This window comes from Erythranthe guttata, chromosome 4 (assembly GCF_056151865.1).
Source record: "Erythranthe guttata isolate IM_541 chromosome 4, IM_541, whole genome shotgun sequence".
Classification (NCBI taxonomy): domain Eukaryota; kingdom Viridiplantae; phylum Streptophyta; class Magnoliopsida; order Lamiales; family Phrymaceae; genus Erythranthe; species Erythranthe guttata.
The window spans coordinates 2,456,235-2,480,874 of NC_142536.1; the positions used below are offsets into that span (position 1 = coordinate 2,456,235).

The 24,640-nt window shown below is 34.4% G+C and overlaps 6 protein-coding genes and 1 non-coding gene across 12 annotated transcripts; 3 read left to right on the forward strand and 4 right to left on the reverse strand.

The window, feature by feature from the left end:
- Positions 1-264: 264 nt before the first annotated feature.
- On the forward strand, positions 265-1,404 carry LOC105951437 (uncharacterized). 2 transcript variants are annotated; one of them, XM_012974870.2, is made up of 3 exons: positions 265-637; positions 746-897; positions 1,032-1,404. In XM_012974870.2, the coding sequence occupies exons 1-3, from the start codon at positions 451-453 to the stop codon at positions 1,251-1,253; spliced, it is 561 nt and encodes a 186-aa protein (XP_012830324.2). In that variant the 5' UTR covers positions 265-450; the 3' UTR covers positions 1,254-1,404. The 2 variants fall into 2 exon arrangements, with proteins under 2 accessions (XP_012830324.2, XP_088672506.1); XM_088816380.1 differs by having other exon boundaries at positions 317-625.
- Positions 1,313-4,968, reverse strand: NSN1 (GTP-binding family protein). Its single transcript, XM_012974837.2, has 9 exons — positions 4,753-4,968; positions 4,386-4,630; positions 3,772-3,850; positions 3,495-3,668; positions 3,039-3,265; positions 2,663-2,927; positions 2,377-2,556; positions 1,928-2,136; positions 1,313-1,829 (listed from the first exon to the last, which is right to left on the reverse strand). The coding sequence occupies exons 1-9, from the start codon at positions 4,769-4,771 to the stop codon at positions 1,485-1,487; spliced, it is 1,743 nt and encodes a 580-aa protein (XP_012830291.2). The 5' UTR covers positions 4,772-4,968; the 3' UTR covers positions 1,313-1,484.
- Positions 4,908-4,992, reverse strand: TRNAM-CAU (transfer RNA methionine (anticodon CAU)). Its single transcript is given in 2 exon segments — positions 4,908-4,943; positions 4,955-4,992. It is a non-coding gene; the product is annotated as a tRNA-Met (tRNA).
- Positions 4,993-11,482: 6,490 nt separating this feature from the next.
- EMB1974 (NHL domain-containing protein) lies at positions 11,483-17,117 on the reverse strand. Of its 3 annotated transcripts, none has more exons than XR_016030719.1 (17): positions 16,873-17,117; positions 16,654-16,780; positions 16,286-16,374; positions 15,744-15,903; positions 15,518-15,656; positions 14,900-14,993; positions 14,236-14,373; positions 14,048-14,148; positions 13,808-13,921; positions 13,293-13,516; positions 13,146-13,204; positions 12,882-13,067; positions 12,678-12,801; positions 12,519-12,574; positions 12,288-12,429; positions 12,008-12,172; positions 11,483-11,911 (listed from the first exon to the last, which is right to left on the reverse strand). XR_016030719.1 is itself a non-coding variant. In XM_012974825.2 (17 exons), the coding sequence occupies exons 1-17, from the start codon at positions 16,931-16,933 to the stop codon at positions 11,627-11,629; spliced, it is 2,268 nt and encodes a 755-aa protein (XP_012830279.2). In that variant the 5' UTR covers positions 16,934-17,117; the 3' UTR covers positions 11,483-11,626. The 3 variants fall into 3 exon arrangements, 2 of the variants coding, with proteins under 2 accessions (XP_012830279.2, XP_088672507.1); XM_012974825.2 differs by having other exon boundaries at positions 12,288-12,433; XM_088816381.1 differs by having other exon boundaries at positions 12,288-12,433; positions 16,286-16,384; positions 16,873-17,047.
- Positions 17,118-17,703: 586 nt separating this feature from the next.
- LOC105956403 (Protein kinase superfamily protein) lies at positions 17,704-20,101 on the forward strand. Of its 2 annotated transcripts, none has more exons than XM_088816382.1 (6): positions 17,704-17,826; positions 17,932-18,104; positions 18,211-18,464; positions 18,558-18,747; positions 18,879-19,270; positions 19,501-20,101. In XM_088816382.1, the coding sequence occupies exons 1-6, from the start codon at positions 17,813-17,815 to the stop codon at positions 19,849-19,851; spliced, it is 1,374 nt and encodes a 457-aa protein (XP_088672508.1). In that variant the 5' UTR covers positions 17,704-17,812; the 3' UTR covers positions 19,852-20,101. The 2 variants fall into 2 exon arrangements, with proteins under 2 accessions (XP_088672508.1, XP_088672509.1); XM_088816383.1 differs by having other exon boundaries at positions 17,766-17,860.
- A 57-nt stretch (positions 20,102-20,158) lies between these two features.
- LOC148770906 (cypmaclein-like) lies at positions 20,159-20,664 on the reverse strand. The gene is made up of 2 exons (XM_088816387.1): positions 20,541-20,664; positions 20,159-20,466 (listed from the first exon to the last, which is right to left on the reverse strand). The coding sequence occupies exons 1-2, from the start codon at positions 20,632-20,634 to the stop codon at positions 20,285-20,287; spliced, it is 276 nt and encodes a 91-aa protein (XP_088672513.1). The 5' UTR covers positions 20,635-20,664; the 3' UTR covers positions 20,159-20,284.
- Positions 20,665-21,926: 1,262 nt separating this feature from the next.
- On the forward strand, positions 21,927-24,348 carry LOC105951387 (EamA-like transporter family). Of its 2 annotated transcripts, none has more exons than XM_088816384.1 (4): positions 21,927-22,057; positions 22,232-22,914; positions 23,152-23,569; positions 23,908-24,348. In XM_088816384.1, exons 2-4 carry the CDS (start codon positions 22,423-22,425, stop codon positions 24,192-24,194), a joined length of 1,197 nt encoding a protein of 398 aa, XP_088672510.1. In that variant the 5' UTR covers positions 21,927-22,057; positions 22,232-22,422; the 3' UTR covers positions 24,195-24,348. The 2 variants fall into 2 exon arrangements, with proteins under 2 accessions (XP_088672510.1, XP_088672511.1); XM_088816385.1 differs by having other exon boundaries at positions 21,963-22,057; positions 22,269-22,914.
- Positions 24,349-24,640: the final 292 nt, after the last annotated feature.

A 24,640-nucleotide genomic window follows, 5' to 3' on the forward strand; every position in this document is an offset into this window, starting at 1 on the left:
CAACGACCTACATAAGCGCAAACGGTTAAATGAATAAAAAAAAAGTAATATGGAATAATAAAGTTTGAAGAACTTTAATTGAGTCTAATATTAGTAAATTACATATATATAAATAAATTATTAAAAAAGAAAAAAGAAAAAAGATTGGAGTGTGTTTGTGTGTGTGTATGCCGTAGAACCATTGATATAAATATAATACAATATTTCTTATTAAGAAAAAGAAAATAAAATATAACAATCCCCTTTAAATTTAGCCATGCAAAAGGGGCCACAAGTTATATGGAAGGAAGAAAATGCTATAAAGATTAAGAGAGTAGTCATCTCTCCATTTGAATCCAAATCAAGATTTTTAGCCCACACAATAATAATAAATAGCAAAAAGGAAGAAAAAACAGAAAACTCAGTAGAGAGAGAGAGAGAGAGAGAGAGAGAGAGAGAGAGAGAGGAAAAATGGTGACAGTAACACCACAGAACTCATCCTACTCATTATGTTCACGGCCATATCGTATTCCGTCGACAATTCACCGACAACATTGTTCTGTTGCTTACCCCCTATTTTCCTCGAGGAATCTCAATTCCGGATTGCAGAAATTTCCCAGAACCGTCAATTGCAGGCGCAACGGTAGTGCTGATTCCGGTACACATTCTTCTTCCTGTTCTTCTGTGTGTGTGTGTGTTTGTGAGAGAGTTTTTTTTTCAATTATGGTGCTTAGTTTGATAAATGTTTTCCAAATAAATTTTGCAGAGAATGAGAGCAGAGCAATTTTAGATGCATTTTTCTTGGGGAAGGCTGTTGCAGAAGCACTGAACGAGCGTATAGAATCATCAGTCGGCGAGTTTCTGAGCACTATTGGCAGATTGCAAGCTGAGCAACAAAAGCAAGTTCAAGAATTCCAGGTATACTTTTTCTCTTTATAACTTAAGCGATATTAATTCTAATTGAAGTGTTCTAGTTCAATCATTTAGTAGAGAAGATGGTTCGTTATCCTCTGATTATCGCTCTCTGCGGCAAAATAACAAACACCTTACAGGATGAGGTTTTGGAGAAGGCTAGACGAGCCAAAGAGCAAGCCGCGCGCGAAGCTATGGAAGCAAAGGGACTAATTCCAAAGGCTAGTACCTTTGCTCCGATACCACCGGTGAACGAGGTTGCCTCAAAATCAGCATCAGCCGTAGATTCTTCAATCGACGCTTCAATCTCAACCATTGAATCTTCGCCTACCACTGAACAAGACCCTCCAAAAGAGGACTGATAATAAGTTCAGTGGCTGAATTTCTTTTTTTTTTTTCCTACTCATAGTCGGATAGTCTATTATTACTCGAAACATATTGCCTTAAAAAATAAATTACATTGTCAATAATCAAGAAATATTGAATTCCAAAGACAATTTTTCACTAACAAAATTCCATTTTTTTTGGGATGGAGTATTGATGATTCGACTACTCCAAATCGGTATGCATACTGGTATGTATATTTCATATTTTTACTCATCCAACTCTACTCCAGAAGGCAGCTCAAATCTATTTTTATTGCTCTTTTCCGCCACGTCATCATTATTGCCAACATCCATGTCACAATCGTCTGTCGGGTCATCAACCTTAAAATCATCCTCCATTGCGACTGGTCGATTTTCCCTTTTGAGCCTTTTCTTGCTTGCTTTTCTCAATTTGGTGTTTAGCATACCTTCTTCACCATACAGCTTCACATTTTGCCTTCTACTGCTATTGCTAAGTTTCTCCTCTTCCAACAGAGTAGCATTATCCTCTTCATCAGATTCCATGGGCTGGTCACCGTTGCCTTCACTCGTAGCCTGAATCTGCCCATCACCCTGTAAAATCAAAAATCAACATTTACTTATATTTTTTTTTGAGATGCCGCATAAATTAAAATCTCAAATGAATAAAAAGATGTAAAGAAACCACAAACCTCAAGCATCATGTCGAAATTTAACTGAGGGTCTGAAGGTACTTCCACTGGATTGAAATCATTGACGGATTTCAAACTGCCAATAAACGACGATTCTTCACCGTAAACTTCGTCAGCGTTGAATTCCTTCCCCAGTTTGGAGATAATCTTTGCCTCGGAAGGCTCCTCTGCATTTCTAGTTGGAGGCATGGTGTAATATGGGATTTTACCTGCAATCAAGAAAAGAGCAAATCGTATCAATTTATATATGTTGTATTAACAATTTAACAATCCTACCCCCTCCCTTTCGTTTGCATTCACAATTACTAGCGTAGCTGACAAACTTTGCTTGGTTTCTTGCCACTTTTTTTAATGGCAAAATACCGTATCGACAACATATCTAGATAATAGATTTTAAAAAGATTTTTCATAAAAACATAGACTACATTTGATTTGATGCAAAACAATACCTTCATTCCAGTCATGCAAAACAATTTTGGCAGCAGCATCAACGTCTATAATGCCGCCCTTTTTAAGCTTTCCTCTAACAGTAGCAACCTTCTGAAGAAAGTCATCCACAGAACTAAAACTCGAGATCTTGTATATTGTCAACAATACTTTCTCCGGACAAAGCTTGAGAATTTGTTTAACTGCACGGTTAAACACAGCAATTAAACATTAACAATCCAAATTAGACACTCGATGTAAATGTCTAATGATGTAAATGTCTAATGAGGATGGCAAAACCAATCTCACCAGGACCAACTAGATCATCTAATTTCTCGATTCTCTTGCAATTGCGAAGAGCAATAGAGGAATCACTTTCTGCAGATTTAAGCATCACGACTCCAGGGCAATCCAGTAATTTCACATTTTTATCCAGCTGGACTTCTTGCATAGATCTCGTCAGCCCGGGAGTAGCACCAACATTGACAACATGAGATCTTTTCAAACTATTAATCAGACTACTTTTGCCAACATTAGGCAGCCCAATAACACCCACAGTAATAGATCTTTTTATCTGCACAAAAGATCGGAGTTAATAATTGACCATTAAGAGAACTCATTAGAACAGAGCAAAACTAATTAAAACATATACAGAGAGAGGGAGAGGGAGTTAAAAAACACATACATCGTGGCTTCTTGAATAGTTTTTCAGCAATTTGATAAGAGTTTCAGCCCCAAGACAGTCACTTGTTAACAGAAGACTGCTTGCCTTGCCCGTTTTCCCAGATTTGGGGGCTGATTTCCATCCAAGGTTAGATTTCTGTTCTTGGGTGCTGCACTTAAATGCAACTGCTGGTAATTCCTCTCTAAGATACTTAAGCCACTTTTCTGCAGCTTCACGAGGGACAAGATCTGTTGTATGTGTACACAACCATGGTTGTTAATATCGTTTATTGCAACAAAAACTCGAAAACACTTAAGATTTAGGTATACAAACATACACCACAAGGAAAATGCAGCTCCATAAATATGAAGCTCGTATATAGTTACGGTTGAAAATAGTGGTTGGAATTCCGCTAGCGTAATATTAACTCATAATTGAAGATTATTATAAGCTTGTATAAGAGGTAAACAAGCATACCGATTTTATTGAGAAGCAGAACTAGATGCTTATCGTGCCCTGCTTTCATAACCATCTTTTCCATGTCGACGCAGCGAGTACCCAAGGGGTCTCGAGCATCAAGAACTTCCAGAATTACATCGGAAGCGTCAATCACCTTGACCAACTCCTTGTAAAAAGTCCTTTCTGAGTGGTCTGTAGCAAATTTAAGACACATAAATCTAAGAACATCAAAAATATAAAAAAAAAAAAAAAACCTTCATAACGAAGGAAAAGTTGACATTCATCTTTTACATACCCCGATTTCTAGTGACTATCTCTTCTCCAGCAGGATTACGTTCATCATCCTCCAAAACCCCCAATTTTCTCTTTGGAGCCTAGATAAGGAATAGAGTTGAATACTCAAACACATTATAACAATAGAAATTGTCTACACGATATTAATCATATAAATATGAATATTGCTAATTTAACTAAATCAGGAGCCGGCATCACCAAATTCACAAGTTTCAGTAAATTTTGTTCAACATGTGATGCACAGAAGTCATAATCGAGAAAACATTTCCATTATTCAAATCTAACGTAACATCATCGTTAATGAAGCAAACGAGATCCTACATTACCTCCAAGCAAACAGATAGCAAAGGATAAGTACCACAAATCTCTGGGTTAATAGAGCTATCAAAAACCATAAATTTCCATCTCTAATACCAAACTAGTTGCCAAGTGCTAATAATATATCATCAATTTTTGAGCTCAATTGAAAAATGAACCAACTAATTACGAACAATTATCGAACTTCTCACCAGAAAATACATACCAATTCAATAATAATTAAAAAAAAAATCGTGGATATGAAATTGAAAAATTGGGTGATGAAAAAATATGAACCCATACAGAAGAGATTTATACCCTCTCAATACGGGCGGATTTCTGCTCCTCCGCCGCGTGGATTTTGTGCTGGCGTCGGGCCTCGAGGGCCTTGAGCTCCTGTTCATTGAAGGGCGAATCGTTGGACGCGCCGGAATCCTTGTCGATTTTATGCTTCCGATTGATGCCCAATTTGTTGGCTTCCTTGGCCTTCTTCTTGTGGTGTTCCTTCACCTTCTTCAGTACTTTGCTCTTCCTCTTCAACGAAATCCTCCTGCTCGTGTTCTCTGTCCAATATATATACCCACACAAAATTAAAAAAAAAATTAAAAAAATTGGACGCAATAAAAATTAGACAGAAATTTGAATAGTGAACAATAATTGAAGTATAAGAAGAATGCCGTCGTACTTCTGCCTCCCTTCACCATGTTCACGTTCGACTGGGAGAAAGTGCAGGAGAGGGTTTTAGGTAATTTATTAGGGTTTTGTTTGTTGGGATGGGGAAAATTGGAATTTTAATTTACAAAGCAAAAAATGAAATTAATAAAAAAAAGAAATAAAAATTGGGGTGAGAGAGGCTCGAACTCTCGACCTCAGGATTACTCTTAAGCTATGAGACCTACGCGCTAGCCGACTGCGCCACCACCCCTTGATGTTAACTGCAATTGTATCTCCTTATTTAATTATATCTTTCTGTTTCTTTTGATCACTTTTAAGAATTTGAATGTTGTGGCTGCAAATAATTGAAATTATTTATTATCAGTAAACTTAATTACATAAAAATAAATTTGAAAATTGTATATTGGGCTAGCTTTAAGTGTTAAAGTGAAGATATATAATGGGGCTGTTTCCACAAGTTGATGGCCCGAAAGATATTATAAACCGGAAGGGGCAATAGTTGCTTGAAAATGAAAGTTTACTGATAATTGTCACAATTGAGATTATTATTTGTAATTATGCATGCGTCTAAGTAACTTTGAGAATTAAATTTCTAATTAAAGTAAGAAAATATAAAGTTAATCCATGCGTTGTATGGGCTTGATTAAATTGGTGTGAAAAGTGATGCATGGTGGGAAACATATCATATTGGGAAAATGACATGCAATAATATTATTTAAAAAAAAATCGATAATAAATATTCTTTAAAAAAGATAGCAAAAAGAAAAGTACCCATGCATTATTATATTTTCAGAAGATAACCCTACATATCTTTCCACCACATGATCGATATAAAAAAAATAAAAAAAAAAAAAAAAAAAAAAAAAAAAGAGATTTTGGATGACCAGAGAACTAATTAAACATGATTAGACTATAATTAATCAAATATTTGTCTGGCTTAATTTGTCTGATTATAATTAAGGTACACAGCACAACAGTACGTTGATGAAAAGGTGATCATCATCATCGGCGAAATTATATATTGTTTGAGAAAAGGGGATTAGGGAAGAAAATATATGGCATGATTATTGGGTAGATGAAAAATCACTATCAAATTAAAACATGAAACTGTACGTGTAGTTAGTAGACTAGTAGTTACATCATCTTTCCATATTTCCATGCATGCATGCATGCCATCGTTGCTATAATTATTATTATATATTATCAAAGAAAGTTATGTATGTATATATATATATACTTGTGGGTGTGTAATTGTGGGGTTATGTGTATCTAATTTAGTGAGAGTGGAAACAATGGTGAATCCTGGGCAATCCTATATATCAATTTTTTTTTAATTAATAATTGCCAGCTAGCTACTTTTATCACTTTAATTTACACTGAAAAAGTCGCATTCAGACCCATTGAACAATTTTGATTTTTATTTTCTATTTTTATTTTCTATTTCTATGTATATATGTTGATTAATTTATGCTTAATTAGTATATAAAATAAAATAAAAAACATTAAAGAATAAATTATACTTCAGCATGTACATATACTACACGCACATCAGCACGTGTATATGTGTGTGTGGGAAAAGAATATACGTACCTGTACAAATATTGCACAAATATTTATGCTTTTAATTACAACTTACAAGCGATATATATTAATTATTCTGATGCCAAATAAAAAACTTTTGCTTTATAATATATCAGTTCTGATATTCCATTCTCATATCAAATTGGTGCAGAATAATAATTAGAGAATATTTAATTAATTTGGTTACAACTACATTATTTATTTTGGAGATAATCTGCGTGCCAACTAATATTTGGAAGAAATTAATTAATATTATGGTTGCAATATTAGCTAATTAATATTACCTAAATTTGTTGACATTTTGAGACCAAATATTGTATCCCTAATTAATCTGGGGTCAACTTCAAATCTTATGTCTGAATTAATATATATCATGTTTTATTTTTTCATTAAAAAAAAAAAGAAAAAAGAAAATCTTGCCAGTTGATTGACAATGGACAAAGATTGTCGTGGAAATAGGGTGAATGGGCGTGTGAGAGTTAGTGCCTTTATGCAGACATGATCATTTTTCAAAAATTTGTAGCACGTACGTGTTTATTATATGGTTTGGTTTAAATAATTTCATTTAGTTTTTCTTCTTCCTTTTTCGCAATTTTTGGCGTTTTCTTTTTTGGTGAGCTCCATAATTAATCAATATTATGGTCCACTGCCTAATAATTCAACATCAATTGTCTAACGTGACATATATATATATATATATATATATATATATATATATATATATATAAATCATTTCATTTTATAAATTTATAATTATAAAATTAGTAGTAGAACCCCACAACTTTATGCGTGTACTTCATGTGGTGTGTGTATATTTATACGTATATATGATATGTCTAATTGAGTCAATTTAATGTGCCTATAATTCATTTACTTATTGGTTCATGATTCTAATTTTGAAGACCATTACTATGAAAGGCCAATCACCTTCAAATAAGGTTGAGGCCCGTCAAATTAATTTCAGCCCAAAAAATAAAGTATAAATAAGTATTTAAATCATTTGATAAGGTATGTTATATATTCTGCAATTCAACTATATATGTATTCTCTCGACAACATCTACAATTCATATGTCTGACTTTACCATCAGAGGGTTTCTGCCGAATCATCTCCGGCTTTGTTTACGTATATTCTGGTTGTAGGTATCTAATGATCATCTAGCTCGTGAATCAGTGACTCCCTTGCTCTTCCAGTTCATCCTGTTACAAATTTAGATGGTCAATCTCTATTATCATATATATATGTGTGTGTGTGTGTTTGTTACAAAATTTGTGAGGGGGTCCCAAGAATCAGTGATGGCGGAGACAACACCTTATTTTGGCCTTTAAGGTAGAGAATACGATGCTTTGCTTTTCTCTCTATTTAATTAATTTGCACCACTTAATTAATTTTGTAACAAAATGCATAATATAATTCCACTTATTATATACAAGTATGTTTGTCAATACCTCAATTTATTTAGTTATTATCAATGTTGTTAGAACCGGACCGAACTGGCCGGTCGGATCGGTTCGATCGTGACCCGTCAATAAAGCGATCCGATCTGACATCTAAAATAGAAAAAATCTAAAACTGGGGTCAAATGACCAAAATCTAGTTCGACCGGGTAAAATTCGAGAACCGACGAGTCAGTCAAAGAACCCGGTTTTCGGTCAAAATGTCTTGAATCACCACTGAGTTGGTTATCTGTGGCTAGATTTGAGTGAACCTTCACAGACTTAGTAGTGGGTGGCCGGATCTAGTACTGAGTGGTTGAAAGATTGTCGGATACAATCATGGGTGATTGAATAGGGGTAGCCGATTGTCAGATTTGAGAATAAAAAATGAAAAATATAGAGTATAAATAATAAATATGGTAAAATGTGAGGTGAAGTAGATAAAAGTGAAAATAATAAGTGGGAGATTAAAAATATAAAGAAAATAATATTTTTAAAACATTAAAATTAATAAAATAATGGCATATTAAAAAAAAAAAATCAAAACCCCTATTGAACCGGTTCAACCCTATAAACCCATGACTCAAATGTTCGTCCGGTTCTATAGCCGGTGCGGTTGTGAAAACATTGGTTATTATATCAAAGATAAATTCATGTTTTCTTGACTTTCCCAATATCTCATTTAATTTGTAACAAAATTATTGGGGAAATTAAAGCAAAATAATATATATATAGGAGTCCTTTTTTGGGTCAAAGATAATAGTTTTACGTTGTAACCTTTACTGGGCAATGCATGCAGCTTTATGTATCTTGAATTGCAAAAGACATGAGAGAGACATTCTTTATTTTATTTACATAATAAATTATTAAAATTCAAAAGGGTAAAAGCAAAGAACAAAATGGCTATTTTTTTCCCTAAACATAGGTATTGACCAAGTCAAACAATTATTTTTTTTCTAACCGCCCAATATAGATAATAATTATAATAATATGCACCTTCATTTTTCCTTTTCAAGATTCTTTATCCATATAAACGCACAACTAATGGAGCAAATTATGGGGGGTGATTTCTGACAATAATGCCCCCCTTTTAATTACTCTATCTATTTCTAAATAATTTAATCCACAAAATTCTAAGTCCAAAGTCTAAAGGTCGATTTTTTCAAGAAAATTTCATCTAATAAAACAATTAAAGTAGTAGAAAATAGTAAACAAGTTTGCCGCAAGAAAAATGCTTTGTAATAACTAAATAATTAAATAGGGTAAGTCATGCTAATTAATCCTCAATAAAAAGTCCCGGGCACAAAAGTCAAGGTCTAGAACTTTTCACAAATATTACACGCAAACCCATAAAACAAACAGCCCAATATATATATACTTCAAAAAAAAGAAATGTGAGGTTTAAATTAAAAGGAAATAATTTCTTGTTTTCTCATCAAAAAAGAAAAAAATGAGTGTGGAATTTCAAACCCTCCTTTCCATCCACCCCTTTTTGTGAAGCTTCTTCTTCTTCATTCATTTCTCTCTCTAGCTTTGGCGAGTGCAGAGAGGTATCATCGATCACTTCCGTAGTGATCTGGTTAATGGATATTGATCTCTTGTGGTTTTTTCTTATTTTTTTTTTATATATTAATCCCATTCTTTTGCATGGCAATTATTACACCACTTAAATCTTCTTCTTCTTCTTCCTCTTCACTTGTTGAATTAATATTCTCCAAAAAAAAATCCCACCATTTTTTCTTCCTCTTCTTCTTCCTTCTCTTCTTCATCCTTTCTGCAGTTGTCAGTTCTTCAGATATGGCTCCATCCAACAAAACCCTAGTCTCAAATTCTTCTTCTTCTGCAGATCATAAATCTACTCCCAAAACTGTGAATTTTGAACCAGATTCTTACAAGAGGGCGAAGGATAATAATCGACGAGATTCGACGAAATCGAAAGGGAAAGATGAGTTCGAAGCGAGTGAACACGAAGTTCCGAGTGGCCCAAACCCTATTTCCAACTAATGCTCGATCTGCTGTGGGGAAGAAGATGAACATCATTTGATTGTAACGGCGAGTTATTATTATTATTAATAATATTATTATAAATTGTTGTTATGGTCGCCTCTTTCTGTCTATATATATATATATATGTAATATATTGGTCCATTATATCAGTCGCCATTAATATTATTTGTCCTTGGTGACAAGTTTGTTGGTTATGTTATCATCCTAGCTCATTATTATTAATTTTTATATATATCACCATTTCATTTTTATTTTTTATTTTCCTTATTTTTCTACCATTTGTATAGCTACAATAAACACAATTTTATTTATTTATATATATATATATAAATCTGCATATGTTGAAATTTGCTTTATGGTTTTCATATACAGTACTACCGAATCTCTGAATTTATATATGGGTTTTGGACTTTTGGTTTAGGGTTTCAGTGCCCTGCAGTAACAAAGGTAAATTTGATAGGGTTTTTTCGGGAAGGAGTGTGGGTGGTGGTGGGTGGGTGGTAGGGGGGGGGGGGGGGGGTGGAGCTTTTATTTTCTGTCAAGTGTGAACAATAATTTGAATAGGTTTGGAAGTTTGCTTTTGTCTTCTCAAACACAGCATCCAACAAAAGCTGATACCAAACCTATCATTTCATAATCATCACACTTTTATTTCATCCTCTCTCTATATATATATTCTGATATACATACATACATACATACATACATATGTATGTATATATGTGTGTGTGTGTATGAGTGTATATATGTGTGTGTGGTGCCAAAACAATGGCATCATCAAGAAAATATTTAGGACATGATCCATCATTTTCCAACTCAACCTTTCACCTTTTCAGAATATAATATCACACACACACACACACACTGATAATGAAATGAGGTGTTTAGGAATTTAAGGGGAAAATAAAGATTGCATGCATTGCCTTAATTATATGCAAACTCAAGTATGGGTTTTAGTAATTGATTGTACTAGCCTACTAGGTAATCTTTTAACAATTATCATTAGATTCAAATTGATGTATATATGGGTAAAAAAAATTACCTACCACACATTACGATTTATGATAACTTTACTTGCGTATGAAACGATACTTTTATGATTTATCTAATATTTTTGTTATTTTAATGAAAAACAACACGTTACACGTGTATACATTGATCGTAATATTGTACGACACGTAATGCACACGTGTATATTGACGATAATATAGGTGTATACACGTGTGTGTATGTGCACGCGCTCGCGCGCTTGTGTATATATATCGTCGAAAATTACAAATACCATTTTACAGTAGAAAAATTCGAATTGTACTCATCCAGAACCACTGATTTTGATAATGAACCATTAATACAATTAATTAGTTCCAAATTAGAAAAATAGAAAATAAAAAGGATTACAGTGTAAAGCTTGAGAAAACGCATAGCCCTATTTCCGAGTGGGAAACTTTAAAAAGGGAAAACAAAAGCAATTAATGGATTTGGAGATCTATTATTAAATATTTAATTATATATATTAAAAATTATAATGTGCCAATAAAAGGTTGTTTTGGTCGAAAGTTTCACTTTAATTTCCATTAATTAAATTGGTCGACCAAATTCACCTGTTTTTCTGCTTTCACTGTAAATATATCCATAAATAATTTCCGACAAACTTCACTTACAAACTCTGCCAAATAGCTTTTTTCGTATATAAGCAGTAAATTAGGACAACAATAATAACCTCATAAAATCATAAATAAATATCAAACAGTCAAAAATTTGGCAAGTCCATATGTTCCATGGCTAACAACAATAAAGTTACAAAATTACAATCGAGCCCTCTTCTTAATGCATGACCAGCAAATCTCATTCAGCTACTACTTACAGTAGTGTAACATCGACCTTCACGGAGGAATCGGTTAGAACTATAGCCTTTGAATTATCCGCCTTTTTGTGGTCCCCACAACTAAACTTAATTCTCACGTGTAATGGTCTCGTACACACGAGTTCTTCGAGATCTCCGTGTGACGACATCAAGAGCTTAACGAGCAAATCTTTTTTAGTTTTTTTCTTAGGGTCAATCATATCAGCTATTCTCTCTGCTTTGCTCGCTCGTGAATTTGAATTCTTTTTAAGCCTCATGTAAAGTGCAGCATAAACAATAGCCTAGATGAATTATATTTAAAAAAACAAATGGGAATTAAAAAAAAAAAAAAAAAAACTGGGTTTTAAGAGCGAAAATCGAGGAAAAAATAGATTTACCTCACTTGTTCCAGGACTAGTGTTGACTGTGCAACAAATACGAATTTTCCCTTCTTGCAATTCTTCACCTGGGATTTTGCTTTGTTCTATTGTGCTTGATTCTTCTTGTGGCGTTGAAAAGCTGAGATTGTCGATTTCATCGTACCATTGCTGAGCAACACCTACCTGAACCACGCATTTTTTTAATTTTAAAAATTAAAACTAGAAATCCCAAAAATGTGAACAATCAAAGATATGAAGAAAAAAATACCCATTTTATTTTTTGGAAAAATTTTAATACCTTTTCTGATGAAGCAGCCTTGTTCTCTACACCTGAGACTTCGACAGCTGCTCCTCTAGCCTGACGCCAAATGGATCCTTCTTGTGGTTGTTCGACTAAATCAGCATCTTTTGGAATATTCACATTCATCTCTATATCCACTCTGCCTAAGGCATATTTCACTCAAATAATTACCACTGTAAACTTAAAAGAATGAGAAAAATTGCTCGCATATGGTAAAGTATAAAATACCTGGTGGTAAATGGAAACTTTGTGAATGATCAGGGTCTATTCCCGAGATTTCATCACTGTGACATCAGTTCAGAATAAGTTAAAATCCAAATAAAAAACTAGGTCCATCGAAAGAGATATATATACAGCATTTTTCGAGCCAAAAACTCGTATACTTACACAGCATAAACTCGTTCGAGGGAAGATGCTAGCCAATAAGGCAGCCCAAGAATTCCGAAGTTTGAGAATCGAAAGCTCTTCGCAGATTCAGACCCTTTGCTAAACTTAATTACTTGCTGAGCAACTTCAGTAAATAAACCAATTAATATTTAGTATAAAAGAATTTAAGCCAAAAAAGAAAAAAGGGAGTACAAGTTTGAGTACCTGTATCACAGAACACTACATTGTCTGAACAAGTTGCAACAGAAGACATAAGACCAGCATACGGAATTCCGTCCAATGAACAATTGTTCTTGGTTTGCTCCTCTAACCAAATACTAGGTAACTGCTTTAACGGAATGCATTTATCGAGAATAATCTGCCCACAGATCTCCAAAATCTTTGAAGATTCTTTCATGTAAGGACAAGTTAGTTAACCGCAGCGAATAATTAACAACTTGAATTAGAGGGGAAAAAAAAGGTTCGTACCTTTTATAACTTCTCTGATAAACCCTGATTCCAAATCTACGATCCATAGAGTTTCAAAGCTGCACAACACGAGTCACGAGAAGATAAATCATACTAGCATAGGGAATTACACAAGAAGCAAGAAAAAGCATTGGTATTAAATTCTACCTCTGATTGAGTACAAAAATGTCATTATTCGATGACTTCAGAATATGCCATGGAAACAAAAACGAGTCGGAATCAAATTCTTCGGACTTCAAATTTGTTTTCTTTTCTGTCCATATCTTGTCCAGAATCCACTTCCATAAACCTGGACTTTTGGTACCCTCGGTGACTGGAAAAACTGTCTCCACAACCCTCTTCTCCATATCAGCTTTTCTGATCGCATGGTTCTGTCGTAAATAGAGAAAATAATTGATTAACAAACATAATCTGGTAGAAAATTACTGGAAATATCAAAAAGAGTCAAAATCATTGAAGAAAGCACAAGATCCGAATTATTATACAAACTAAGGACCACCCTGTTAAGAGTTTAGATAACGACATCTACATGCCTTCTCATAGGAGTGGTTCCTTCCTCCTCAAGTATTCATTTGCCTATACACTAAAGAGTGCCTGTAATGCACTTTTTAAATCAAATAGAAAAAGAAAAAAAGAAAAAGAAAAAAAAAAAAAAAACATACCTCAGAATCCACAAAATATAGACAGTCCTCAAAATCATGATAAAATGAGGCTGCAGGGCGCATTAACTTAGCACTTTCAAACTCTCCATCCTCAAATCCAGGAGAAGAACCAATCTGAGAGAATAGAACATTAATAAATTGGGGCTTTTAATTTATGCGTACTGAATAGTTTTTCTTCAGACAGGAAAAAAAAAGGGCTCCTGTTCAATCCTAAGTATGAAATGTAATTCTGGTACGTACGGCATCTAAAATTTTCCCGTTGCTGTTGAACACAATTATCCTGTGGTGATTAACATCAGAAAGGAACAGGTGATTGCTACTTTCATCACCTGAAATGCAACCTGCAAAATTTACACAAAAGGTAAAAATATTTATTTAAAAAAAAAAAAAACAGGGGGGTGGGGGGAGATAATCTGAGAAGCCTTTACCTGGGAAGGAAAACAATAAATTTCTTGAAGCAGAACAAACATCTGGTTCCTTAACAATTTCAATGGATTTGACCCAGCTGCTCTTCACGTCATCGAGTTTGGGTTTGTTGCTATTTTCCGCATTCAAATCATGAATGGCTGCAAGTGTGATGACAATTAAAACAATGAGATAATTAATTTAAGGCCTCGTTTAGTTGCCAAGGTAGGATTAGCAAAGATAAGATTAAATAATCTATTGAAACCCAATTATATTATTGGACCATGGGTGGTCCAATAAAAAAGCTCCCCAAAAGGCAAAATAAGCCATGATAACATAATAATTCCGGGTCGACCCGGGAAGTTATTCGGTATGCCAAACATCAAACAAAGTCTAATTATTTACTTAATCATGGCTAATCTCCCCAACCAAACCAGGCCTTAGAATGTTTCATCAAGCATGTTACATCACATCCAAAAGTGACCGGTCATCATAAAATTGAAGGATTGCATGAAGGGAGTTTGAAAAATGAAAATGGAATATATTCCAAATTTATATGCAACGGTTTCTTACTTAGACAGATATCATATGTTCATATTGCAAGAAGAAAACAAGAAATGGACCTAGTACGTTGGAATATCAAAGCAAATGAACATTTTTAATGAAAAAGGATAAGAACACGAGTACCTTTATCAAGAACCTTAAGATCTACATCCTCACTAGGATAGACCATAGGATTTTGAAAATTTTTAGATATGATGTAGCATGGTTTGTTTGCCATCTACAAAAGAAAGAGAGAGAAAATTGTATACAAAAAGAAGGAACACTATGCACCAAATAAAAAATACAAATATCGGACTGCACTATGAATCGAGAAAGTAATGCATAACTAGAACAACAAAAGGTGCCATCTCCAAAGTACTATACATCAAAATGTTTTGCAGGTTTTCAGAGAAAATGATTCCATTCTACATTTGTAGAATGTGTACTGTACTCAATATATCTATCCATTTACAAAGAGCCAAATAGAGACAAAAACCGAAAACTAAATAGAGAAATGATAATCAGAGAGCCAAATCTCAAAGCAGTCTACGGAGAATTTATAAAAAAAATTGGGATGTGGTATTCTCAAAGCAGTCTATCGCAATAATTAAGTGTACTGGCAGAGGTTTACATCAACTACATATATTTTTATTTTTTTAAATGTTTAAGTAACATGTCAAGTATATATATACATTCAGCACATGCATAATATACAACACCAGACATTTATTTAATTTTATAAAGTTCCAGTCAACGACAAACCTCAAATATATCCTTGCTACACAACACGATAGGAAATGTAACATATTTCTCGACAATTCTCTGGAGAAAATTTGTAGACATATCATTCGGGCATATTGATTTGCCATGTTGTAATGCAACAACTTGAAGGAAAGGGTACCTACAACATCAAAGATCAGAAATATCTTATGATCAACCTAGATCTTAAGTGAGTTTTGAAAACATGAATACATATTATATACAATACCTCTGTTGAAGTGACTTTGCTTTTTCGAACATTTTGACAGTATTTTGATTAGCTTCGAGAGAAGCTTCCAGATATTCACCTATGAGAACTAGAATAATTCCATTTTCCTTGAACAAATCCTTGCTGCCCGTAGTTGTGTTCAACCAGTAGTGAGAAGGGCCTGCAAGCTCACTCGTATTAGAGTCAGATTTAGCATTGGATGCAGAAAAGGAGTCAAATAGAAAAAGAAACATAGAGATATTGAAATGCACGTCGATGTTATTTTCATAGGAAATCAAACAGGTACATTTTTTTTTCCTCTCCTGTTTCACAAATTTGATATGGTGTTTACGTGAAGTGTATCGTACCACTAATTCTTGAAACAATTTTTTTCAAGTCAAAAACTTATCGTAAAAAAGGTAATGCACACCTAAATTACAGCTCGTCGGATGAAATGAGTAACAGCGTAAGAAAAAGGTTAAAAGGGCCTACTGATAACAATCTAGATAAGCTTAAATGATAAGTACAACCAAGCTACTCTGTTAAGTCCTGAATATTCTCACCTCTAGGCCGATGGAGAGAAGATCGAACGAAGGACAAAATATCAACAGTAGAGAGCTTCTCGTGTTTCGTTTCAACTACAGAGGAATATCTGAAAAAGACTGTCATTAACTAGTTAGGATAACAAAATTTCCCAAAAGCTGACGACATAATTAAGCAATATATATATATATATATTCATTTCTATTTTCCCAATCAGCCCATGAGAATCAAGAAGTTACTGTAAAAATTCACAGTCCACACCACTGCCCAATTCAATTCAAACTTACAAGTGAAAACAGAGCAATTCCTTCCATTAATTGACCAACCCATGGACCAAAACAAAAACTACATAAACATAAATTCATAAAGAAGATTTTGCATTTCCTACCTTTGCCCTTGACAGCAAGCCAGATCAAGCCTACTGTAGATGCTATTGCTCGCAGTAAACCAAGCAGCAGCCGAACGGGGATCTGCTAAAACATTGATGCCCGCCCCAGATAACCGGTAAATAGTATCTGCAAAAGGTTCAAAACCAATTAAATGGCAATGGTGAATGATCCATTAGTCTATAAAAATAAGGGCAAGGAAATTGCACTAGTCAAATTACCTGGATAAATCTTGGGCAAAACCCTAAACATATGACGCATTCGTCGAAATCTGAAGTACATCTTCGATTACACCAATAATTTGTCGGGATTTATTGTTAATTGTCAATACTATGGTCTGTAGATTCAACGTCGACTGTGATCTTAGCGCATCGGAGAAGAAGGGTTTCTTAATTTAGGTTTTCATGCAGGGGTTTAGAGGTTTAAGGGGATCCGAATTGGAAATGGATCCATTTCGGACCGGGTTGATTTGTCCATTTGTTTTGGCTTAATTTCACATTGATCCTTGAAATGTACCATTTTAGCAATTTGCACCTCCGGAAGTAATTTATGGCACTTTACACCTTCAAAACATGTTTAATCGTTCAAATTGCACCCTACTTTATTTTTCAGCCTGAAGTTCCATCATTGGCCTATTTTCTGATCGTTCGATTACCGCTATAAGGTTTTACTGATTAAATAGTCGGAACTAGTAACACATTCGGTTGGCAAGATTCACATTTTTTTCAAATCCGCTACTAAAATCGAAGTCCGTCATTAAATGCTATTATTAGTCTATTTCATTAAATTAGTAGCACTCATCCTCGAGATTAATATAATGGTAGATGACTAAACAAGTAAAGTAATATTTTATCATTCAAAATACATGTTAATTTTTATTAAATAAAATGTATTATATACAAATCGCATATAATATCATAATTTAACAGATTTAATATAAAATCGAATCCAATGAACCGAACGAGCCCTAAACATTTAAAAATATATATTTATTAATACTTAAAACTCTATGTACACAATCACATGTGAGATTTGCTCTTAGAGCCGGCCATGTATATACAATTATACATACATATTTTTTGTATATATATATATATAAACACACAAAATTCAGGGCCTTTGAAAATGAGTGGCCATAAGCCATAACTGCTTCATTGGCAAATGCTCAAGGCCAGGCAAGATTTTCAATTCATTTCCCATACAAATGCTGTAAGAATTCTGAATTAATTTTTCTTTTACAAAAATAAAAAAATATTTGATTGAAAATTGTTGATATATAGGTATTGGTGCATGCCCTCCTTGGATTTAAAGTCTGCAACAATGAGTTGTTTCTCGTGTTTCTCATGCCACGGTCACGATCACGATAGAAGAGACTCGAAGAAATATAGGGGAAGAAAACACGAACAACTTCCCCCTTCCAATTCTCGCAGAGAACCCTCCCCTCAACCAAATGGTAATTACCATTTTCTTTCGTTTTTTCGTTATTATCGTTTGAAATGTGAAATTTCGACATTCGGTTTACGTTAAAAAAATGTTTCAATTTTTTTTCTTCCATGCAGAGCATCCGAGAAAAACGACGACAACAACAACAACGTCGGAAACAACAACAAATAACAAGGCCACCGGTAACAGAGAAGGAGGGGACAATAACAATAACAATAACAATAACAATAACAACAACAACAACATTGCTGCACAAACTTTCACCTTCAGGGAATTAGCGTCGGCAACAAAGAATTTCAGGCAAGAATATCTCCTCGGTGAGGGTGGCTTCGGTCGCGTGTATAAGGGTCGTCTCGAAAAAACCGAACAGGTATTTTTTTCATCCACATTTTCTTATAATATATCCCCAAAAAAATTGTCTATTTTTTTAATTATCGGGCCGGCCCGGGCCGGTTTTATTCAGATGGTAGCTGTTAAGCAACTCGACAGAAACGGGCTCCAAGGAAATCGAGAATTTCTGGTGGAGGTGTTAATGCTAAGCCTTTTACACCACCAAAATCTCGTGAATCTAATCGGCTATTGTGCCGATGGAGAACAACGGCTTTTGGTGTACGAGTATATGCCTTTGGGATCTCTCGAAGACCATCTACTAGGTACATACATAATAAATACGATTCGTCTTTGTTTAGTGTTTTTCCGTTTTTTTTTTCAGACGAAACTCTATTCAAAATGTACTTGCAATAAAAACAAACTAAACCAATCAATAACAACTTTCTTGAAACAGACCTTTCGCCTCACCGGGCCCCACTACCGTGGTTCACAAGGATGAAGATAGCGATGCATGCTGCAAAAGGGCTAGAGTATTTGCACGACAAGGCAAATCCTCCGGTGATCTACCGTGATCTAAAATCGTCCAACATATTATTGGATTCGGAGTACAATGCCAAGCTTTCCGATTTCGGGCTGGCCAAGCTAGGGCCCGTTGGGGATAAATCCCACGTGTCCACGAGGGTTATGGGAACATACGGTTACTGTGCACCCGAGTACCAAAAAACAGGTCAATTGACCGTAAAATCGGACGTGTATAGCTTCGGTGTTGTTTTGTTGGAAATTATTACTGGGAAAAGAGCTATTGATACTAGGAGAAGACCTGATCAACAAAATCTAGTCACATGGGTAAATTTAATATATTTTTTTTTGCATTCAGCACCCTTTAATTTAGTTTAATTGTTAAAAACCCCAAATCGCACTTTTTTAGCAAACGGTACCCCTAAAACTTCACAATTATGAGATAATACAGGGGTACTAAATGCAATAAATTGTAATATAATTGATGTGCTTTTTGTCAAAAAATAAAAAGAACAAATAGTAAATGAACATAATTTGGCTGATAAATTTGTGATTAGGCTGAGCCGATATTCAAGGATCCGAGCAGATTCGCGGAGCTTGCGGATCCGGTTCTTAGAGGGGACTTCCCAAAGAAGAGCTTCAATCAAGCGGTTGCGATTGCGGCCATGTGTCTGCAAGAGGATGCGATCGTACGGCCATTAATCAGCGATGTGGTGACTGCTCTGAGTTGCCTACCTGGGGAGCCGGACACAGGATTATCAGTCCGCCCCGTTTCTCCTCCTTCTCCTCAGTTGATAGGAAGCCCGACCGGCGCCAACCAGAGCGAAATCTCAGCCAAGGAACGAGAGAAAGCCGTCGCAGAAGCCATTGCATGGGGCTCGATGTCGAGGAACAATAGTGCACACTAATTCATATATATATACATGAGGGCATGCATCAAATTCGCTGACGTGTTTTTTCGACGATTTGATTAAACATAAAGTGATTTGTAGTAGTAAATTATACTATAGGGAAACGGAGGCGTACATTTGCAAGAACATGACTTGCGGTATATAACATTCGTTGCGGTGCGTGTGTACGTTTCGTTTATACGTATTTGATATGTATGTATGTGTTATAATACATGATATATATAATATACCTACATTGGTGTTAAAACATTATTTTTTTTCTTCTCTCTTCTGATGATAAAATTATGATCATAACTCAGATATATAAAGCATTAAATTTGTTTTATTGAAGGCCTTGAATTGCCACATTGGATTATTTTTGCACTACATATGAAATATATAAAGCATTTTTCATGCTAATAATTAATTATTCCAAAAATTAAAATAAATTTCAAGGGCATTTTGGTCCTCCTTCTTTGGTCTTCCAGTTATTGTAGCATGGACAGCATTCCTTGTTTCCGTAAGTGCCGGGTGGCACACAGAGGCACGTATTACAGCATTTGTTGCAGAACAACAAACAATTGTTCAAATGCGATGTGGCTGAGCATCGACGGTTACATTGGCTTGCACATTCTATACGAAAAAAAATAAAAAATTAGAAAAAAATTTAATAAATTAATAATTATTTCGTTTTTGTAAGAACTCACGGTTTTGGGGAACGGCACATGTGGTTGCAGGGCTTGGCATTGGAGGACGCAGTGAAAACGAAGGAATAGCTTCACCTTCACCCGCCTGAATCATTCAAAATTACAAAAATGCCATTAGAGTTTTTCAAACTGTTCTATCGTTTATTACTTTTATATATAAGACGTATTTAGCATTTTCACTTACCAGTGAAACCGCAACCATCGATAAGAAAGCAACACATAAGAGGAGCGAATTGAAATAAAACTTCGAAGAGGAAGCCATTCTTGATGCCTTTTTTTTTTTTTTTTTTTTTTTGAGGAGATTAGTTTTTGTTGATATTATTTGCTATCTAAATTCCTTCTTATATAGAGGAAAATAAGGTTGCTAAATAGTCAAGTTAATAATACTTGAATTAATATTTGGTAGGTATGTACTGTACATGCACTAAATCTAAAATAAGATTTTCGAATTAGTCATACTTATTGCATATGAATTATGAAATCTATAACCAAATCATACAAGCTACTATGTATTGATATGTATTTGCAAGAATTCGTAATATTTTAGCCTAATCACAACAATTATGTTTTAGCAATAATAATCAATGTGTATTGGATTTTGGATCACCATGACGTTTTATACATAGTAAGGGGTGTATTTGCAAAAGTTAATCTAAAAAATTCGTTGTGAGTAATTTATAAATGTGAATAAAAAAAAAGTAATTTATAAATATAAAATATTTATTTTGATTATCTCAATTCCAAATTTCATATTTTGGGCCCAAAACTTTAATAATATGTATATTTATTTGGAGCAAGAAATATACATACATATTGTTAAAGTTTTGGGCCCAAAATATAAAGTTTTGGAATTGAGCCCAAACTTAAGTAATTATCGATGGCCCAACTCCTGAAAATTACGGCCAACCATTGAGTTGTGGTGAAATTACGAAACTCCCCTCCCGTTTGGGTAATCAGTTACCCATCAACTATGTATTATCTTACGAAAATACCCTTCAAAGGTAAATTTTAGTGATGTTAAATCGGTCAAACCGCGAAATTTCGGTACGCCGAACATTTCATACTGTTTATCGAACTGAATATACGATTTGATTCAGCAAATAACCGAATTTCATAAATGCAAATTTATTTCTCAATCTCAAATTAACGATCACGTTTTTTTTTTCTTTCTGTGTTCGTAACTTCGTATTTCTTTCAACTTTTGTTTTTGCTTCTCTTAAAATAATCTACTTTAAGCTAATTTTTTAAAAGCACCCCTAACCCTGTTTTTTCTATTTAAGTTCATTTTCTGAAATATTTGCAAACACCCCCAACTTTTGGAAATAAACACTTAAAACTAATTTACACGATCACTAACTTTTGCTTTTAAATAATCACTTGTCAAATACCATCTTAAAACAAATCCGATTCTCCCTTAACTGTGAGAATCAGAATCACCACCATTTTTCCACGAAACCTGCAACAGGATTTCATATACACAAAATTCCACGCGTCAACGAATCATCTCACTACAGCTGGTACGCTGTTTTTGCACTTTTTTTGTTCCATTTCCTTTTTCTCACTGAACTGATGATCCAAATATTGTTGCTGGATTGAGTACTCGTGATTCAGGATTTACTTTATATAAATTTCAAATTTCTGAATATTGTTCTGGAATTTAGGGTTTATAGTTCCGTTTCTTTTGTTTTCAGCTATTTTCTCTCGATCCGGCTTATTTCTTCCGACCAGATTCTTACGAGGGGAACGCTTTTTTCTGATGGGATGATTTCGCCACTGAATTTCATATATAATTTCGTTGGATTAGGAATTTAGGATAGGGTTTTGAAATTCAAAATTGCACATCCACAAATTTTAGGTGTAAATAAAAAATCCAGAAATTGGAATGAGAAGCCAATTATGGAGATGGAGTTTAGGGTTAATTTACATATTCGCAGTTGCAACAATATGGATTGCTGCTAGTTTCATCGTACAGTCGGTCGAAGACGGGGGCGTTTCCCCCTTTCTCGTAACATACATTTGCAACTCGTTGTTTGTGGTGTGTATACCTTTAGTCGAAATCGGGCGTTATTTGGAGGATAAAAATATAAGCATATTCTTTTGGCGGAATCGAGCGGGTCCCGCTTTGCAAGATTTAAGGGATTTTGAAAAGATTATTCTTCTTGATGATGATGATAATGAAGCTAATATATTGAAACCTAATGTGGTTGTGTTGCAAGAGAACACCGTTCTTGCTTATGATGGTGTCGGAACAGGATTGGATGAAGAGGGTCGTTGGACTCGTCGGAGAGTTGCAAAAGTTAGCCTGTTGATATGCCCTGTTTGGTTTCTTGCACAGCTCACGTTTAATCTTTCTCTAAAGTACACTACAGTTACGGTAAGAAATTTGATCTCACGATTTGTTTGTTTTTACATCTTTTAAATGTGAAAATTAAACATGACGGCTGTGTTTGGTTCATAGATTTTGAAATAATGGAAGTGAAATGCAAAAGCAAATGAAAACAAAGAATTTGAAAATCACTAGCATTTTTGGTTCCTAAGGAAAAATATATCTTTTTACTTGCCATTTTCCTTGATCCAAACAGAGCCTAAAGTTTACGTTGTTGATGTGTAGTCAAACACCATCCTAAGCAGTGCATCCAGTTTGTTCACGTTTTTAGTGGCGCTCGTTTTTTTGGGGGAGAAGTTCACTTGGCTGAAGCTGATAAGCGTTCTGCTCTGCATGGGAGGAACAATAATTGTCAGCATGGGCGACTCAGCATCGAGTGAAGTTGCCTCGAGTGCTGTCACGGGGGATATTCTGGCGCTTTGCTCCTCAGCGTTTTATGCTGTGTACATCACCCTGATTCGCCAGAAATTACCCGATGAAGACGATGAAGTACAGGGCCGTGCTAGTATGGCTCAGTTTCTTGGATTCCTCGGTTTGTTCAATCTCATGATATTTTTTCCAGTGGCTCTCGTGCTTCACTTTTCTAGGCTCGAGCCTTTCACCTCGCTTACATGGGAGCAATTTCGTCTTATTATTGGTAAAGGTATGATATATAAGCTTCATTTTTCTTTTGGAATTAAATCTTGATTTATCAAATTATGGACAACTCTGCTTTCTTACATGTCTAGGCTTAATTATGATATTCGGACCAGTTTTACTACGTTATTACGTTAAATATATTATTTTATAGTGTTGTTTTGCTCTTAAATCTGAAATTAAGCAATTATAGCAGAAGTTGCACATCATCGATTACACAATCTACACCTTATTCTCTTGTAGTACATTTAATGCCACCAAATTCTTCGATAGACATAACTTCCGCCGTTTCTGTAATCTTTTATCTTTTGATGTAATTAGTGCTAATTAAACTTGCTAATCTAGGTTTGCTGGACAATGTGCTGAGTGATTACTTATGGGCGAAAGCTGTGCTGCTTACAACGACAACTGTGGCGACAGCAGGTCTTTCAATACAGGTACCGTTAGCTGCTGTATTGGATTCGTTGAAGGGGAATATTCCTAGTCTCTTCGATTTTATTGGAGGTGCTGCTATTATGGTTGGTTTTGCCGGAATTAATATTCCTTCGGATTTTCTTTTCAGAAATAATAAAGATGCCATTGTTGAATTAGACAGTGCTAATGTCAATCCAAATGATCATGCTGACCTTTGATGTATGTTTTTTTTTTTCTTTTTCTGTGTATATTGAAACTATACTGAAGAACAACTGCAAGAGAATCAGATATATATATATATATATATATATATATATATATATATATATATATATATACCAAAGTAGGAATCCCTACATTTTATTCCTAAAAGCTAATGGTAATTTGCCTAAAGTGCATTAAAAACCCCATAGCAATTCAAGTTATTTTTTATGAGGTTAAATTACGGCTACCACTGAGATAAGACCAAATTACGAAAAAACCACTCATATTTGCATAATTACAACCATCCATCAATTATGAATCTTCTTATGCGTTCAATTTTATGGTGTCAAATTTAACAAAATCTTCTTTTGTTTGTACTCGTTTTGTGCAAAAATAGAGTTTCTAATGCACCACAATATGATATTTACAAATCAAGATATACATTTATTTCAAAATGAGG